The sequence below is a fragment of the Pangasianodon hypophthalmus genome, chromosome 12 (genome assembly GCF_027358585.1).
Source record: "Pangasianodon hypophthalmus isolate fPanHyp1 chromosome 12, fPanHyp1.pri, whole genome shotgun sequence".
In the NCBI taxonomy this organism is placed as follows: domain Eukaryota; kingdom Metazoa; phylum Chordata; class Actinopteri; order Siluriformes; family Pangasiidae; genus Pangasianodon; species Pangasianodon hypophthalmus.
In genome coordinates, this window is record NC_069721.1 from 11370396 (window position 1) to 11386865 (window position 16470).

Sequence of the window (16470 nt, forward strand, 5' to 3'; positions counted from 1 at the left end):
TTTTGTTATATGTAAATATCAGTCTCTTCTTCCATGGTATGGTTAGTTTGAAAAAAAAAAGTTTTTTTTCCCCCCAGTATATGGATGAACACTGCCAATAGTTTAAATGAATATTTTGTGAAGTAAGTACAGAATATGTCAAAATCACAAGTTATTTATCTCACCTTTATTTGTCATTAGTACATATAATCATTTTCAGAACCTTGAAGGTCAGTGCACAGATAAGTTTGGCCCTTTTCCATTCCTTTTTTAAACAAATTTTTAAAAATCACAGCATGAAGATTCCATGAAGTTAAAATGATAAAAAAAAAAAAAACATATCGGTGAGAGGAAAATGGGTTCTGTCTAGCATAATTTAATTTGCTCTAAAACTAAATGTACTACTTCATAGTCCACACAGTTAAACCCAGAGAAACAATATCAAATGCAGTATAAAATTTCAAACAGAATAGTAGTCACAGTTATGCTCAGAAATAGTAGTTCAGAGAAAACAGTTCCCTTTGCTATTGATCAGTAATCTTTTACAGTGCTTTCCCTTTCCATACAACAGAATAAGCAGCCTTTTGTAAACCACTGGAAACCAAAAAAAAAAAAATTCCCATAGCTTGAGTGCAACAATATGAGAAAAAAAAAAAGCGCTAAGCACTGAATCTCTATTTACATTATGAACCCTGCACATTGGTTGATTTATTTTTGTTTTTTTATTTGTTAGTCTGGGCATTCAGCATCATCAAGTGTCAGTGAATATTGTGTTCATGTATTCTTTTTTCCCCAAACATATTGATGTGGCTCTGCTTTGTGCAACATTCAAATTAGCCAGAGCAACAGATCTCCTGTAATAAATTGTTCCTGTGGTCTCAATATTATACAACATAATAAACATAAACAGTGTACAACTACAAGAGAGAGGAAAGCTCCTATATACTAAGAAGACCTATACACAGGACTAAGTGTACAAAACGTTAGGGGCACGTTACTATTGTATTGCATCCACAAGACCGTCTTAATTAATCCGAAGTCTTTATTCATTCCAAGTGTTCTTTAAAACAGGCATGCAGTATGAGGGACACATGGAATCCTGTTTTACTCTATGACCTTGAAATCCCATCAGCAGCAACTGAGATCACAACAGACAATGTTCTTTCAGGCTTCCACTGTCTAACATTTGCCTCCCAGAGCATCTAGATCATCCTGCATACTGCTGAAGGTTGTAGAGCTCTGGAAGGTTGTACTCTGCCATACAGAACCTCCAAAATCTAAAATAATCACAATCTTACGGGTAATTAAATAATTTTATACAAGACTGACAAGTAACGGAGTGTGGAGTGTGTTCATCTGTGCAATTTGTTTCCCCTTTCATCAATGATTGGACATTCTGTTGGATGGAGGTTTATTAATGGCAGACTGTTCCACTTAGGACATACTGCTTCAAACAGCTTCATACGAATCGCTGGATTTACAGGCACTGAAATTATTTTCTAGACACTCCTTATTAACAACATATTGCGCTAGTTTGAAGGTTTGCCACTTTGTAAGCCAGGTCTGAAAGCATTGTGAAGAAATATCCAGAGCAGTCAAGAAATCCAATAACTCAAATATGGAATATCCAATAACTCAAATATGGAATACCCATAACGCACTGTGCCATGAACATGACTCCTGTCTAGCCTTTTGCTATGGTATTCATACCAGGATGTAACTAGCATCATAGAATAAGAGCAAAGCATGCAGTATAGGAAATATTTTACTTTACAAATCACAAATTTTATTCCCTGTAGAAATGGGTAACATACAGTCAACCCAAGAAGTACTGGCACCCTTCATCAAACCCTTCAGTTCAATAACTTACACCTTTTTCAGTACATTGGCTTCATAGTTATTGCCACTCACTTACATAGTCTGCTTTTTACTATGTCCCAACCTCTAGGATCTGTATTGCTGCTTTTCACTAGTTGTACAGTTGCACTGTAATGTGCTGTACTTTGTCATCTGCCTGGAAAACCAAACAGCTTTCAGCCGAAATGAGACACTGACCTACACCAATCAAGTAACAGGTATAAAAACATATGTAAACAGAAAGAACTATAAACTAATTACAGCTAAAAAGACTGGAACAGTTGCATATGTGCCCAAAGGAGAAAGCATGTGCTTATTGCCCCCATGCATAGTGAAGAAGATGGTGAGGTAGGCAAAATAGGAACCAAGGATTCCAGTTTAAGGGTTATCAAGTTTCAAAATCAGGTGATATGTCACCATTAAGTTTAGAAACATTGCACAATAGAGCACAACTGAGCACAACCCACTAAAATAGTGTCTGAGCTCACTGGAACAATTGAATTGCTTGGTTATTTTCACAAGAAACTAAAATCAACATCATCATTGGTGTGTTTGGCGACAAAAGGGGACTGAATACAAGGAAACACCTCCATACCCACTACAAAATATGATGGTGCATCAGTGATTACTTGCAGCTGTTTTGCAGCTGTTGTCATGTTGATCATTATTTCTGAAGGATGTTTTAGCCCAAAAATTGGTTGCCTATGCCATGCTGAAACTAAGCTGTGGAATAAACATTTTATCTTAGTCAGGGTGTCAGTGGATCTTGGGAAAACACCCTGGGCACAGACACATTTGTATACCTATTCATATCTGGGGTAATTTAGAGTCACCATCCAAATACCAACATGTTTTTGTAACACTTTACAGGAAGATGTAAACTTTAAGAGTGCCAATGACTTTGAAATGCAAAACTATTTTTGTTTTTACAATGGGTGCCAATAATTATTACGTTGACTACACTCCATCTAGACCTCCTGTATAGGGTACACTGAGAATGCGGTTCCAAAGACTGCACAAGTCCTAATCCATAAAAATCATTCTTTTCCATCATCTACACTAAGGAGTGAGACGGGCTATCATCAGGTGAACTCAGGTCCCGTAACTATCAAATCGATGCACACTCACTGAGAGAGTGAAACATCTTATTAAGACTAGATTCCAAATTCCCGGAGTTTACAGCTGAGCAGGAAAACAAACAAAAGAAAAAAACACATTACTGAAGTCTCTCGAAGCCTTGACCCTACGAAACAGGTTTTAACTTTGCCCCTTTATATTTGTTTACTCAATGTCATATGTTTCCTAGGCAGCATAACCACCTGGTTATCTTTCTTCTCACTAGTCTGAAAAACAGTCATATTTGTTTCAGGGGTGTCCAAAGATTGAGATTCTTTGTCTCTGGGGCACATGACTTCAACTTGAATGTATCTTCAGAACTTTTTATTTTTATGATTTGCTGATTTATCATAAACACAGGCTCAAACACTGCACTCTTCACTGTACACTCAACACTAATTATGCCTTACATTATTGTATCTTTTAGTACATCATCTTCATGCACACTTTCAGGACTGCCAGAAAGCCTTGAACAAGGCCCCTAACTATCAGCATCTCAGCTATATGCTTCGGTTGTATTCTACCTCGTTTGTAAAAGTAACCATCAAATGTGAACTTACAAAAAAAAAATCCATATTTTGTCTATTAAGGTAAGTAGAATCTTTATGATCAGACAACTTACTTTGTTCACCACTAGTGTCTCAGTGACTTCTAGTGGTCAGGTAATTTGTTTTGACATGAACTTGGTTCTCTTCACTAGATACTAATGACTGATGAGCTTACTTGAAACTGTGTCCAGCTTTACCCACATATAAGCAGGTGTCTGAGAAAGAGCTTGGATCCGCAGGTTAATATGGAACCAATATGACAAATAGTTGTAATGTAGTGTATTCATAGATAAGCTGTATTAAGTCCAGTTTAAATCATTATAAAATTTTCATTAAACTATAACATGCTTCTTAGAATAGCGAATATGGTTAGAAAAAAAAGTTGACCAATTTTTTATTACTAGCTACATGGTTTGGCTGAGACTTATCTGCTGCAGTGGGTGCCTGCAAGACCACATATCCAAGTCCATTAGCATTGGTGTCCTTGGTGTTGTCGTGTATTTGTGTTCGCTCATCTAATATACTGATATCACTTCCTTCTTTAGTGTTTTGCGTGTCCAAAATAGGACCATGCTGATGGACCTCCACCTCCAGTTGTCCACAACTCTCCCCATCCTGTACTCTTCCTTCTTGGCCATCTCTATGATCTGCATTATGTATAGTTGTGTTGTCTTCTTGCAATCGTAAATCAACAGAGTTTAGGTCAGGCTCATCTACAGCTCCCTCTTCATGTTGTAAAGAGGGCACGTTTGGAGAGGGGCTACGGATTACAAAAACCAGCAAAGGTCAATTTGGCTAGATTTCATTATTTCATTAATTTCATTATTATTAGTTCTGTTAACTCAAATTTTATCTGTACCTCTCAATTGATTCATAAGAAATTGGTGTTGGGCATGGCTCCAGTGGCCCACCTCCTTCCTCCTGAGCCCAGCCACGATTGGACGAGGCGTAAGTTAGAATGGCATCAGTCACGCTGTAAGGAGTGTGACCATTCACGCAATCTTGAATGTGACCAACAGGAAGCTGAGTCTGCAGAAACAGATGGAGCTGGCTGTCGGACAGGCAGACTGTCATGTGCACCACCCTGTGGATACAAAACTTCTATTTAAAATGTGCTGAAACTCAGCTCATTTGCAGAGGAAAGAACTACACAGAAAGTGACACAAATAATTCTGCTGACATAATTACTACTGTTTAAACATCATGATCAAGTCATGATTTTCAGTAAATGGATGTACTGAAATACTGCTGCTGTTACAATACTGTTTTTTGTTGACGTCAGTTAGTCAAAAGGTTAAGGCAAAACACTGCTCTGACTCATCTGAGGTTAATGTAATGCAGAAGACAGTGCAAGTTGTTCAGTGCAATTCATCGTTGCTCACTTCCTTTTATAATTTCTAGAAAAAACATCAAATTGATCAAATAACTGACAATGATCTATATTTCATTTCTCTTAATTCTGTCACATTATAGATTAATAAGACAACACTGACTTGTCCAGGAAGCTCTGTAAACCCATTCTCCTCTTTTCAATGAAGTCTGTGTTGTTAAAGTGGATGAAAGACCTTCCGGGCAGGTCAGGAACAGGTCTGTGTGAAAGTTGAGAGTAATAAATTATTGGAAAGAAGGCCAGTCATATTAATTCAAAAATTCTTTTGTTTCTGCTGTGCCAGTAACCTCCTGGATTTGTGAGCAGTCAGTTGGAATAAATGTATTATAAATGCATTACGTTGTCATTACTGTAATTCACTAAAAGCCTTGATTTAATTTTTTCTTACACCAGACCAGCATTCTTCTGCAGTTTCCTCTTCAGCCACACAAACTCACTATATCGCCGACGCACACAGGAGGTTTTAGCTGTGAAAGCCTTGCTGTTGGTCTTAAGACAGAGACAGAAAAACAGAAAATTATGTTCAATTAAGCGATTCTTTATGTATTTAACCTCATGAAACTGTTTATTGATTACATACACTCATTATTTATGTATACTCAGCTCTGGAATTATTGGCATCTTTGGTAAAGATGGGTAAAAAAAAACAACTTTTTTTTTTATTTCTGGATAATTAACTTAATCTCACACTGAACATATGAGAGAAGTAAAATTATTCTAAGAAAATGCAAAAACCTTATAATTTTTTTTACAAAAGAATAAGTATCACAATTAATGGCACCTCTACTTTATGCAAAGAAGTACTAAATCCTCAGTACAGAATCTCACAGAATCAGAATGTTCACTCAAACATTTTTGTGTGGATTTGGAGGTATGTTTTGAAATGTAACTGCTGGAAGATCCAACCATGACCCAGCTGTATCCATGTTCTTGGCAGAGACTTTCATGAGAGGATTAGGTTCTTTTCTATATAACCATCTTTCTTTTTATGCCAAACCCACCTTGAGTATTGTCAAGAAGCTCTATTTCTCTCTGACCATAAAATCCAGTCCTAGTCAAAGTTCCAATAGAAACTAATGAACTCTTGGTGCTTACAGCTGTGGAGATTAGTGACTCAAAAATGCTTTTTCTGCAAGTTTCCAACCATGATCTTTAGAGAAAGACCTCTCTAATCATCCTCCTCAGTGTGTGGGGACAAAATACAGTTGCTCTGTATTCAGTTCTCTTCCAGCCAGATTCATTACAGCTCCAGGTCTTTTAAATGTCTTAATTGTACTCCTAACATTGTATATGGGCATTTTCAGGTGTGTAGCTATTTTTATAGCCACTTCCTCATTAATGACGTGAGACATTTGTCTCACTTTTGTGAAACAGGAAGTCAGGAATGATCGCACTTAAACAATCATATAAACTTAAAAAAAGGTCAATATAAATTACATATATATATATATATATATATATATATAAATATAAATTTTTTTCATAAGTGTTTTTACTTTCTTAATTTAAAATAAACCTTCTCTCATATTTTCAGTGCAAGATTGATCTACTTAAATGAAAAGACATTTTTTCATCATCTTTTAAACTCATCTTTACCAAGGATGCCAATAGTTCTGGAGCTAGCTGTATTCTTTTGTGAATCAAACAAGAAGACAAGAGTAATTACAAGAGAGACATGTTGTGTTTATACAATAAAAAATTAGTCTTCTTTACAGATAACTTAATTTGCTGTATTATATTCTGAAGTGTATAAACAGAAGTAAACACCATTCTACTCTTACACATTACTAAGCAGAGACTAAGAAGTGTTTAATATTTAGAAAGACCTTTATAAAAGTACTTACATGAAGAAAAATCTTGAAGTCCACATACGAGTTCCATGATCCCTCATTCATCACCCGAGGATCCTGAACTCTCACAGTAATAAATTCCTGTTAAAAGCAAAACAAACTGTTTTGTAACTTGTACCAAGATAGTGCTGCTCCATGTCTCCAGCCAGATCTGACAATCTACTGACACAAGGAGATGGTACTTTTGTACCCATTTGGGGTCAACTTTCAGAACACAAACACATCTTGATGAGCATGACACATCTGCTGTGATCTGCTCATAAAGCTTATTAAAGATAAAGATAATGTGATAAACTGCACCGTTTATTTACAAAATAATTTATAACTTATAACAAATATCTTGTTATAAGTTACTATAGACCAAGTTCAGCATTCATGAAGAAGGTATAAAGTAAGAGTGGTTTAATATATACCTCAAATCCATCCATTTCTTAGGAATACACTGATATTTTAAAATAAAAATTAGAAGAAAACTAACTAACTAAATGAAACTAGATTTATTACTAAACTAAATAATTAAGTCATTAATTATTTAAAAATAATTATTTAAAAATGTAAAAAATTAAGTAAATTAAAATTTTTAAATTAAAAATTTTCTAGACATAAATCTTGATTAAAGATTCAATATACCATCCTACTGCAATCTAAACTTCCTAATCTCTTTAAAAAACAATTAAGGAAAGTGTGGAAATCAGTCAGACAATGAGAAGCAGAGATAAACAGAAAGAGGTCTTACATCTCCTTGACTTTTGATCATCCTGCCAATTGTGAATGAGCACATATGACATCTGTGGAATGAGAAAAGGAGAACACTAAAGGAAATGACTAGACTGCTTTTCAACGAATAAAAGCATTAACATCAGACATCACATTTCTGTCCTTTAATAGCAATGATGTGTAAGCGTTTTCTACTCACAACCATTTCTCTTTTTTATCTTGTGTTTGTCATAACATCAAACAATTTAGTAATAAATCCAGAAAAATTCTACACCAGAAAACATCGAGACCATTGGTTGGTTTCTGGAGATTGGAATTAAACTCTATAGAATTTTTTTCCACTTTTGATCCTCTGTATAAAACCTCTGTCCAAATATGAAGCAGGACTTTATCACTGATTAGTCTAGTGGCCAGATCATCACATCCTTATTATTAGGGGTGTCAACATTTGATGGTACGCCATTCCAGTAGTTTCCCTGACTAACTAATTTACTGTATTGTAGGGTTTTTGTAGGGTTGTAGGGTTATTATACTGTGTTCCACATCTGCTTATGATAATCAAGCTTGATAAGTAAAGCTTGGCATGATCATTGATTAGTTAAATCTTTCTGCCACCCCAAGAGGCACACTTTCCACCAAGATGGCAGTATTTCAGACACACCACCATTTCATTCAAACACAATGTTCTCACTGTCTCAGTCAGTATAAAAGAAAACTACAAATATTTTAGCAATGTGTTTGTCCATTATCCCAGTGACCATTTTGACCCCTGCAATTAAAAGCAATTATAATCCGCTCAAGCAATATCTACTCACATGCAACTTTTTGTGTCATGAGTTTGCCAAAGGTTGAGGAGCTTAACCAGTCTCCTAATGAATCCACCAAGGGAAAAACCCCTTTCTAGGTCTACCTCATTAAACATCCCTATTATTGCTGATGTCTGAATCTGCAGTGAAGATGACTTGGTCGGATCATTGGGCTTGATCTTTACCCTTTACCTCTGATGATCAGCACCTCCTCTTCCTTCAGCAGGAGATTACAGACATCAGCATGGGTCAGTAATCAGGTTTGGAAACAGTGATTAGGAACAGCGCATGTTTGGCTGAAAAATGAGGAGCTTATCTCCCTCAGGAAATACACACTTTAAGCAAAATACACGCTTTCCACATATTGATTCATCGATTTGTTGTCGTTCGTGGGCCGTCCTGCGTTAGACGCAGTATGATATCTAAAAATGAAGAATGTCCATTGAATACTTTGCATTATCTGATGACTGGAACGCAGGATAAATATATGAAGAGAAAGCTCATTCTCAAACAGACTCTGACTCTGATCCTACATGTCAGCAAAGTTACAATCTAAACTCCTGCTGTGATCTGATGTTATAAAAACTTGTAACTGTTGTTAACCAGGATATGTTTTTAGCGACTCTAAACTGAAAAACATGTCAGAAGTCAACACTAAATTAAGCTTTATATGTAAGACGTCATTACCTTTAACAAAAATATCGCTGACAACCATATATCTTCAACATCACACCTCCATGAATTACGCTGCTGCCATATTCCGATAATTATCGTACACGAAACGGATAAAACTAATCTTAGAAGTGTTCAGTCTTGTCGAAGCAACAATCAACTTCCGCATTGCTCCGTCACCAGCGATCACGAGCGGCAGTGCAACGGCGCAGTGTGGAGTTTTGCGCCACCTGCTGGACCGGAGGAGAGCAGAACAAACCCCTATCCCACATCCACACACTGAAGTGTTTACTGTAGCCAAGGAAGGACAGCCAGCCTCACACGACTCATGTTTAGACCTGCTTCTTTAGTCTTTCTTTTTTTTTCTTCCTGACTGTGTATCAGACTATTTAAATTACTCCACACCAGTATCTTTGGCTCTTCCGTGTAAACCTACACTACACATTTAATTGGATAACAGCTGTATTCTTTAGTACTTTCCAGTACAGGCTCGAAGTAAGTGAATTAAATAACCACATAGTCATACTGCTGTGTCATAATGTAAAATATTTCAGCGTTCCTTTAACTTTTCTGCTGTGGGGAAAGTCAGGACTTTCAGGACTTTGAGGACTTTGCGGTTTCTCGGTGCATTTTTCTTCTTATTAGCTTCAACAAAGTGAGAAAAAAGAGTTGCTGTAGAGGGAACAACTGTTCCAACTGTTATAATGAAAGTGACAGCAGGAACCCACTGGTTTCGGGGACATTCCACAACATTAACTGTAACAATAAAGTGTTGTTTATTATATGAAAAAAAAAAAAACTATTATAATTGTCTGGACATTTCATAATGAAGTGGTTTGTTTTCTGCTCTGCTTTTCATTTACTCCCTGCTCAGGTAGATTGTCTCTGAACTGTTCTAGTGCTGCTCTTCACTGCTCATGCCTGTTTACCTAATAATTGTCTTTAAATAAAAAAGATAAATGAATAATAAAAAATAATGATCATACATTAAAACATGATGCATCCTAAATAAATATGTAATAAATTCAAATTAAAACAGAATATGCTACAAGGCTGCTGAAGTCTTCACTGTAAAAAAGTAAAAAGTTTGATACATTTTTTTAATGTTGATTAATTTTCTATAACAGCCTGAATCTGACAATAGTGCCAGCTGCAAGGTAAATTACAGGTATATATATTAATTTGCTTGTTCTAATACATTATCGTTTCTATAGTAACAAATCATTCACAGGTTCTCTTATGATGGACGCACACATAATTTAAGCCTAAGAATATTGATTGAAAAAAATTTTGTTTAACAACAAAAAAACACAAGCATTGCTCTGGTAAAGCTTTTTGTAAGGACATGTTTATTTTACATTTATGCAAGAAGTTTTCAATCAGTGACAGCGCTTTGAGTTAAAGGTTTCTGCCATGGGACAAGTCTTCAGGACAGAGGATTTAATGCTTTGTGTTTTCTCAATTTTCTCCTTATAAGCTTTAAGAAAGGCTGGTGAGAGAACAAGTGTTTATTGCTGTGAAAATAACATGAAAGCGATAACAGGAACTAACTTGTCTTGAGGATATTCCACAACAGTAAATGTAACTATAAAGGTATAAAAATGACACTATGTTGTTTAATAAATCAAAAAAATTGCAGTAGTTGGAAAATCGCTGTGGATTACAGTAAGCAGAATAAAAGACTAAAGGGGGTACTGTTGTAGGAAAATAATAAATCCTGGGGCGGGGGAGGTATTGGTAACAGCCCTCTGCTTTGTGTTGGGTCACATCACACCATGCTGTCATTGATTGTTTTCCTATATGTGAAATAACATGAAACGAATCAAATTATAGGACAGTTATGTAAATTTAATGTGCAATTGTACCAAGAACAAGATAAAAGGTAGACTTTAGTACAAAGTAACTGAATAGCATGTGATGTTATTAGTTGTAATTGCACTCTCCAAGCTATGTGGAGTGTAAGAACATTATCTCTCCTAATCTTCTTACCTATTTGTTGTATACAGGCGGAGGAGTAAGATGGAGCTGAAGGGAGAGAATCAAACATGCGTCGTATTTGACTTGGTTTGACACATATTGTGCCTCAGCAGTGTGTAAGAATCTTCCATTACATGTTTGTGGATTAAACAAAACAGCATCTTCACAACAAATAAAAATGGAGGACCGTGAGATATGGCAACAGAAGCTTGACAAACAGGTAAGTGTGACTTTGACAATTTTCTTGTATTTGGAACCCTTCATTTTAACTTCACTGCAGACAAATCTCTATTTTATTCTGATTTTAATATGCAGTTTGTTGGAATATCAGCATCAAATCAATAGTAACTATTATCAGTGTATCTGATGACTACTGTATGATATTTAAATGTAACCTGCAGAGAATTCAGCAGTTTTGATTTGTATGTTCTTATGCTTTATCGATACATTATAATGAAGGTTTTCAGTCCTGCAGGAGTGAGATATTGGTGAGATATATTTTCAAATAATAACTGACACTGGTTTATATAAACAGCGAACACTTTTGATGAAGAAGCAGCAAAAAAGAAGAGCTAATATTCAGATGATTACGGCAAATCATGATGCTCGACCAAAGAACCGTAGGCAGAAATCTGCAGCTGAAGACACAGCTCTGTTAATCAGTCAGTCTCAAAGCAACACCTCCTTAAATGGTAACAAACATAAACACATGCATACATACTTTCTCACTTTTTTCTCTCTTTCACATTTACTTATATTTGATCCATTTTGAACATATGTACTGTATAGCACAGAAAATATATCTTCCAGAGGTGATAAATTGTAGTGTTAACCTTTCAAGCTCGCATTTGATGAACTCACATGAAGTCTTATTATTTCTACATTTTACTGTTTAGTTCAGTTTTATATTCATTTATAAGTCTACCATTATACTCCTGTTTGCGACGCTATTGATGTCATCCAACCTTCTCCTGTCAGACACTCAGCCAGAGCAGGGCTATGATAACATGCTTGAAGAGATCAATCTTGATGAAATGACCGTTTCATCTCCAATGATACCAGAGGACACAATGCCACCGGTTCCACCTATGATTAAGACAATTGACCTGGATACAGATAATCAAACAACTCCCAAACACATACCAAACACACCCAATCAATCAGAGGAGAAGAAAAGTACGAAAAAAATTGTTAAGAAGACTCAAGCTAAATGTAAGTCTTTTAAATATAATGTGATCATATAATTTATCACTGCAGTTTTTATAATTTTGTTCCAACCATTTTATATAATATTTAAGTGCCTGAGCATGATGCTGGAGAAGGACAAGAAAAGCAAGACAAGAAAACATTGAAGAAAAAGGAAAAGAACAAGACAGAGAAAGTGCAAAGTATTAACAGCACACTTATTACTTCATTATGTTGTATTTTGTATAAGAAACATTAAATACATACCAGATGTCATCTGTACCTTTTTAGCAGTTGAGACTGATTCAGTGGTGGAGTTCAACATTATGGAGGAAAACAAAACTGAAATAGAGAGTGAGGATGAACAAAAAGGCTGGTCAAAGAGTCCAGTGCCTCCTACACCAAAGAAAAAACAACTTTTATCTGCTTGTGAGTTTAAAGTTTTTAATTTTTACTTTTTGTCCACAACCTACCAGGCCAGAGGCAACTTTTACATTTACAAACTTTCTCCTTACTGCTACCCTACAGAAGCCAGATTTCCCTTTATGTAAAGTGTAGAATACTATATGAGACTGTATTTTTACAGCAGCACATCTAAATGACTCTGAAGATGAAACAGAAGTCAAGGAGAATAAGAAGGAAAATCCAAAAACACAGAAAAAGCCCCCAAAACCTATGAAGAATGATTATGATCTTGCTTCATTAAATTCTAACTATAGACGGTTCTCTTCAGAAAGTGACTCATCAGACATGGGAAAGGTAAGAAAGTGTCAAGCATTGTATGTTAGTGTGTTGTTATTTTCTATATTTCTATAATGTATAAATATTTTATCTTTCTCCCCTAAACCTTCTGTCTTTACCAGTCCTCACCAGTGTCTTTAGAGGATCTAGAACAGTTTGCTCTTCGTCCTGCGCCAAGAGATGTGACTATTCAGTGTAGAATCACCAGAGACAGGAGAGGAATGGAAAGAGGAATCTATCCTACATATTACCTCCACATGGAGAAAGAGGATGGGAAGAAAGTAAGATCATATTGGATCATTTTATTGTGTGGGTGGCGTGGTGATGTAGAGGGTAGCATTGCTGCCTCATGGCTCCAGGGTCCAGAAAAAGTGAATGCTGAGCTCAGGTTACTGCTTCTGTGGAAGTGTTCTCTTGTTGTCCACATGGGTGGCCTACAGGTTCTCCAGGTTCCTCCTATTTCACAAAATCATGCCGGTTGGTTGAATTGGCAACTCTAAATTTCCCCTGAGTGTATGGGTGTGTGATACCCCGCAGTGGACTTGTGTCCCATCCATTGTGTATTCCTGCCTTGTCCCTAACCTTCCTGGGATAGGCTCCGGATCCACCACAAACCAGATAAAGCTATCACTTAAGATCGATCCTTTTATTTTTATTCCCTCTATATTGTTCTCTCATCTACTTTCTCTGTTCTTTTGTTCCATTCATAAGGTCTTTCTCATGGCTGGAAGAAAACGTAAGAAGAGTACAACTTCAAATTATCTGATCTCCATTGATCCTACTGATTTATCCCGAGATACAAGCAACTATATAGGAAAACTAAGGTCATTATTATTCATTATAAATCATATCTCACTTAGCCAACAATATTTTTACAGTGATTCCTTTTCTCTCTTTTTAGGTCAAATGTTTTAGGGACTAAATTCACTGTATACGATAATGGAGAGAATCCAGACAGGAAGCCATTTGTAAAGGAGACCGAATCACTTCGACGAGAGCTTGCAGCAATATGTTATGTATGTTGAAATGGTTATAAGGATGTTGACAAAAATCTAACAAAAATAACTGAAACTTTTAAAAAATAGAGCTTGCATAATCATGCATTGCATATTGCAGCAAAATACTGTTTTGTTTACTGATGCCACCTTTTCCTGAATTATCTTCTCATATTCACTTTAATTCAGGAAAAAAATGTGCTGGGTTTTAAAGGCCCCAGAAAAATGACAGTGATCATTCCTGGCATGCAGGAGAATGATGAAAGAGTCTGTATTCGTCCAAAAACTGTGAGTATTAAAATGATCCAGGAGGTTTATAATGTCAAATATGTTACTTGTAGGTACACTATAAGGCCAAAGGTTTGTGGACACCTGGCTAGCACATCTATATTTTGCCACAAAGTTGGAAGCACACAAATGTATAGGGTGTCTTTGTATGCTGTAGCATTACAGTTTCCTTTCACTGGAACTAGGAGGCCCCCCCGTGTTCCAGCATGTCAGTGCCCCTGTACACAAAGTGAGGTCCATGAAGACATGGTTTGCCAAGGTTGAAGTGGAGGAACTGGAGTGGCCTGCACACAGCCCTGCCCTCAACCCCACTGAACACCTTAGAGATGAATTGGAACACCGATTGCAACCCAGGCCTCCTCACCCAACATCAGTGCCTGACCTCACTAATGCTCTTGTGGCTGAATGAACAAATCCCCCATAGCCACGCACAAAAATCTAGTGGAAAGCCTTCCCAGGAGAGTGGAGGTTATTATAACAGCAAAGGGGGGCTAAATCTGAAATGTTCCAATGTTCAAAAAGCACATATGGGTGTGATGGTCAGGTGTCCACAAACGTATGGCTGTATAGTGTAGTTGTTTAGGCTAGGTAAAGAATATATAGCATATAAAGATAATAATCAAATCAATTTATCATTTTATAATAATAAAATATTTATAATGCACCAAAGTGCAGAAAATGACTGGTTTCGTATTTTGAATAAATGCAAAATAACATTTCATTTCTGCTTCTTTAAACATCAGCAGTGTAAGTCACTTTTACAGCAGTACCGTCAAATGATTCTTTTCCACAACCACAATCCTGTATCCATGTTTTCAGGAGCTTGAATCTCTTCTCACTCGTTATGAAAATGGTAACAAAGAGAATTTAGTTTGCCTTGTGAACAAATCACCGACCTGGAATGAGCAGACGCAGTCTTATGTGCTCAACTTCCATGGACGTGTTACACAGGCATCTGTCAAGAACTTTCAGATTGTTCATCCTGACAATGGTGAGTTGGTTAAAGTACAGATTATGACATTTCCTTGCAAATGGGGAAATGATGGAAAGATGCAAAGTTTGTTTCTGTGCTCACACAGTTAAAGGTACACAAATATACAACAATTTGATGTTTATCTCTTATTGCATCCAGAGGACTACATTGTTATGCAGTTTGGAAGGGTGGCAGAAGATGTGTTCTCCATGGACTACAGCTTTCCCTTGTGTGCACTACAAGCTTTTGCCATCACTTTGTCCTCATTTGATGGCAAACTTGCTTGTGAATAAATACACAGTTTTAAATTAGATTAGTTCTTTTTTAATTGCTGGTACCACTTCTGTTGACCTATAGTCAAAGTTCTTTACTTATTGATGTAAAAGTTTAGTTATTTATGTATTCTTTACAATACAGCGTATAATATATTAATATTATAATATACTGTATGGACTTTTTATTCTTTTATTTATTTATATTTTTATTTATTTATATTTTTATTGTATTTTTTTGATTTTGTGCTGAGTAATTTGTAAAACATTAAAATAACTACATTAAAATGAAATATATATATATATATATATATATATATATATATATATATATATATATATATCTATCAAACTCAAACCAGCCTGTGTGACACCAAAAATCATGCCAAAGTCAGAGTCACTGAAATCACTTTTTTCTCCATTCTGATATTTGATCTGAAGCTCTTGACCTGTCTACAGTATATACAGTATATACATATACAGTATATACATATATATATATATATATATATATATATATATATATATATATATATATCATTATGAATTTTCTAATATACACTCAGTGGCCATTTTTAGAAACACCTGTAGACCTTCTCATTCATGCAGTTATCAAATCATGTGGCAGCAGTGCACTGCATAAAATCATTTAGATACAGGTCAAGAGCTTCAGATCAAATATCAGAATGGAGAAAAAAGTGATTTCAGTGACTCTGACTTTGGCATGATTTTTGGTGTCACACAGGCTGGTTTGAGTATTTCAGAAACTGCTGATCTGGGATTTTCATGCACAACAGTCTCTAGAGTTTACACAGAATGGTGAAAAAATAAACTATCCAGTGAGCAGCAGTGCTATGGGCGGAAACATGTTGTTGATAAGAGAGGTCAGAGGAGAATGACCAGACTGGTTCGAGCTAACAGGAAGGCTCAAATAAACTCAAATAACCACTCTTTGCAACCATGGTAAGCAGAAAAGCATCTCAGAACACACAGCACATCAAACCTTGAGGTGGATGAGCTACAACAGCAGAAGACCATGTCAGGTTTCACTCTTGTCAGCCAAGAACAGGAATCTGAGGCTATAGTGGGCACAGACTCACCAAA

At 36.0% G+C, this 16470-nt stretch overlaps 2 protein-coding genes across 5 annotated transcripts; one reads left to right on the plus strand and one right to left on the minus strand.

The window, feature by feature from the left end:
• Positions 1-144: 144 nt before the first annotated feature.
• On the minus strand, positions 145-9105 carry snx11 (sorting nexin 11). 2 transcript variants are annotated; one of them, XM_026915518.3, is made up of 7 exons: positions 8951-9105; positions 7477-7528; positions 6735-6821; positions 5279-5379; positions 4994-5089; positions 4360-4584; positions 145-4260 (listed from the first exon to the last, which is right to left on the minus strand). In XM_026915518.3, exons 2-7 carry the CDS (start codon positions 7519-7521, stop codon positions 3870-3872), a joined length of 945 nt encoding a protein of 314 aa, XP_026771319.1. In that variant the 5' UTR covers positions 7522-7528; positions 8951-9105; the 3' UTR covers positions 145-3869. The 2 variants fall into 2 exon arrangements, with proteins under 2 accessions (XP_026771319.1, XP_034164956.2); XM_034309065.2 differs by lacking the exon at positions 8951-9105 and adding an exon at positions 8273-8518.
• Positions 9106-9225: 120 nt separating this feature from the next.
• si:dkey-220f10.4 (tubby protein homolog) lies at positions 9226-15524 on the plus strand. Of its 3 annotated transcripts, none has more exons than XM_026915492.3 (13): positions 9226-9430; positions 10942-11132; positions 11448-11604; positions 11891-12124; positions 12211-12300; positions 12389-12526; positions 12687-12856; positions 12961-13119; positions 13550-13662; positions 13740-13854; positions 14023-14121; positions 14941-15112; positions 15254-15524. In XM_026915492.3, exons 2-13 carry the CDS (start codon positions 11091-11093, stop codon positions 15385-15387), a joined length of 1623 nt encoding a protein of 540 aa, XP_026771293.1. In that variant the 5' UTR covers positions 9226-9430; positions 10942-11090; the 3' UTR covers positions 15388-15524. The 3 variants fall into 3 exon arrangements, with proteins under 3 accessions (XP_026771293.1, XP_034164953.1, XP_026771292.1); XM_034309062.2 differs by having other exon boundaries at positions 12392-12526; positions 12684-12856; XM_026915491.3 differs by having other exon boundaries at positions 9228-9430; positions 12684-12856.
• Positions 15525-16470: the final 946 nt, after the last annotated feature.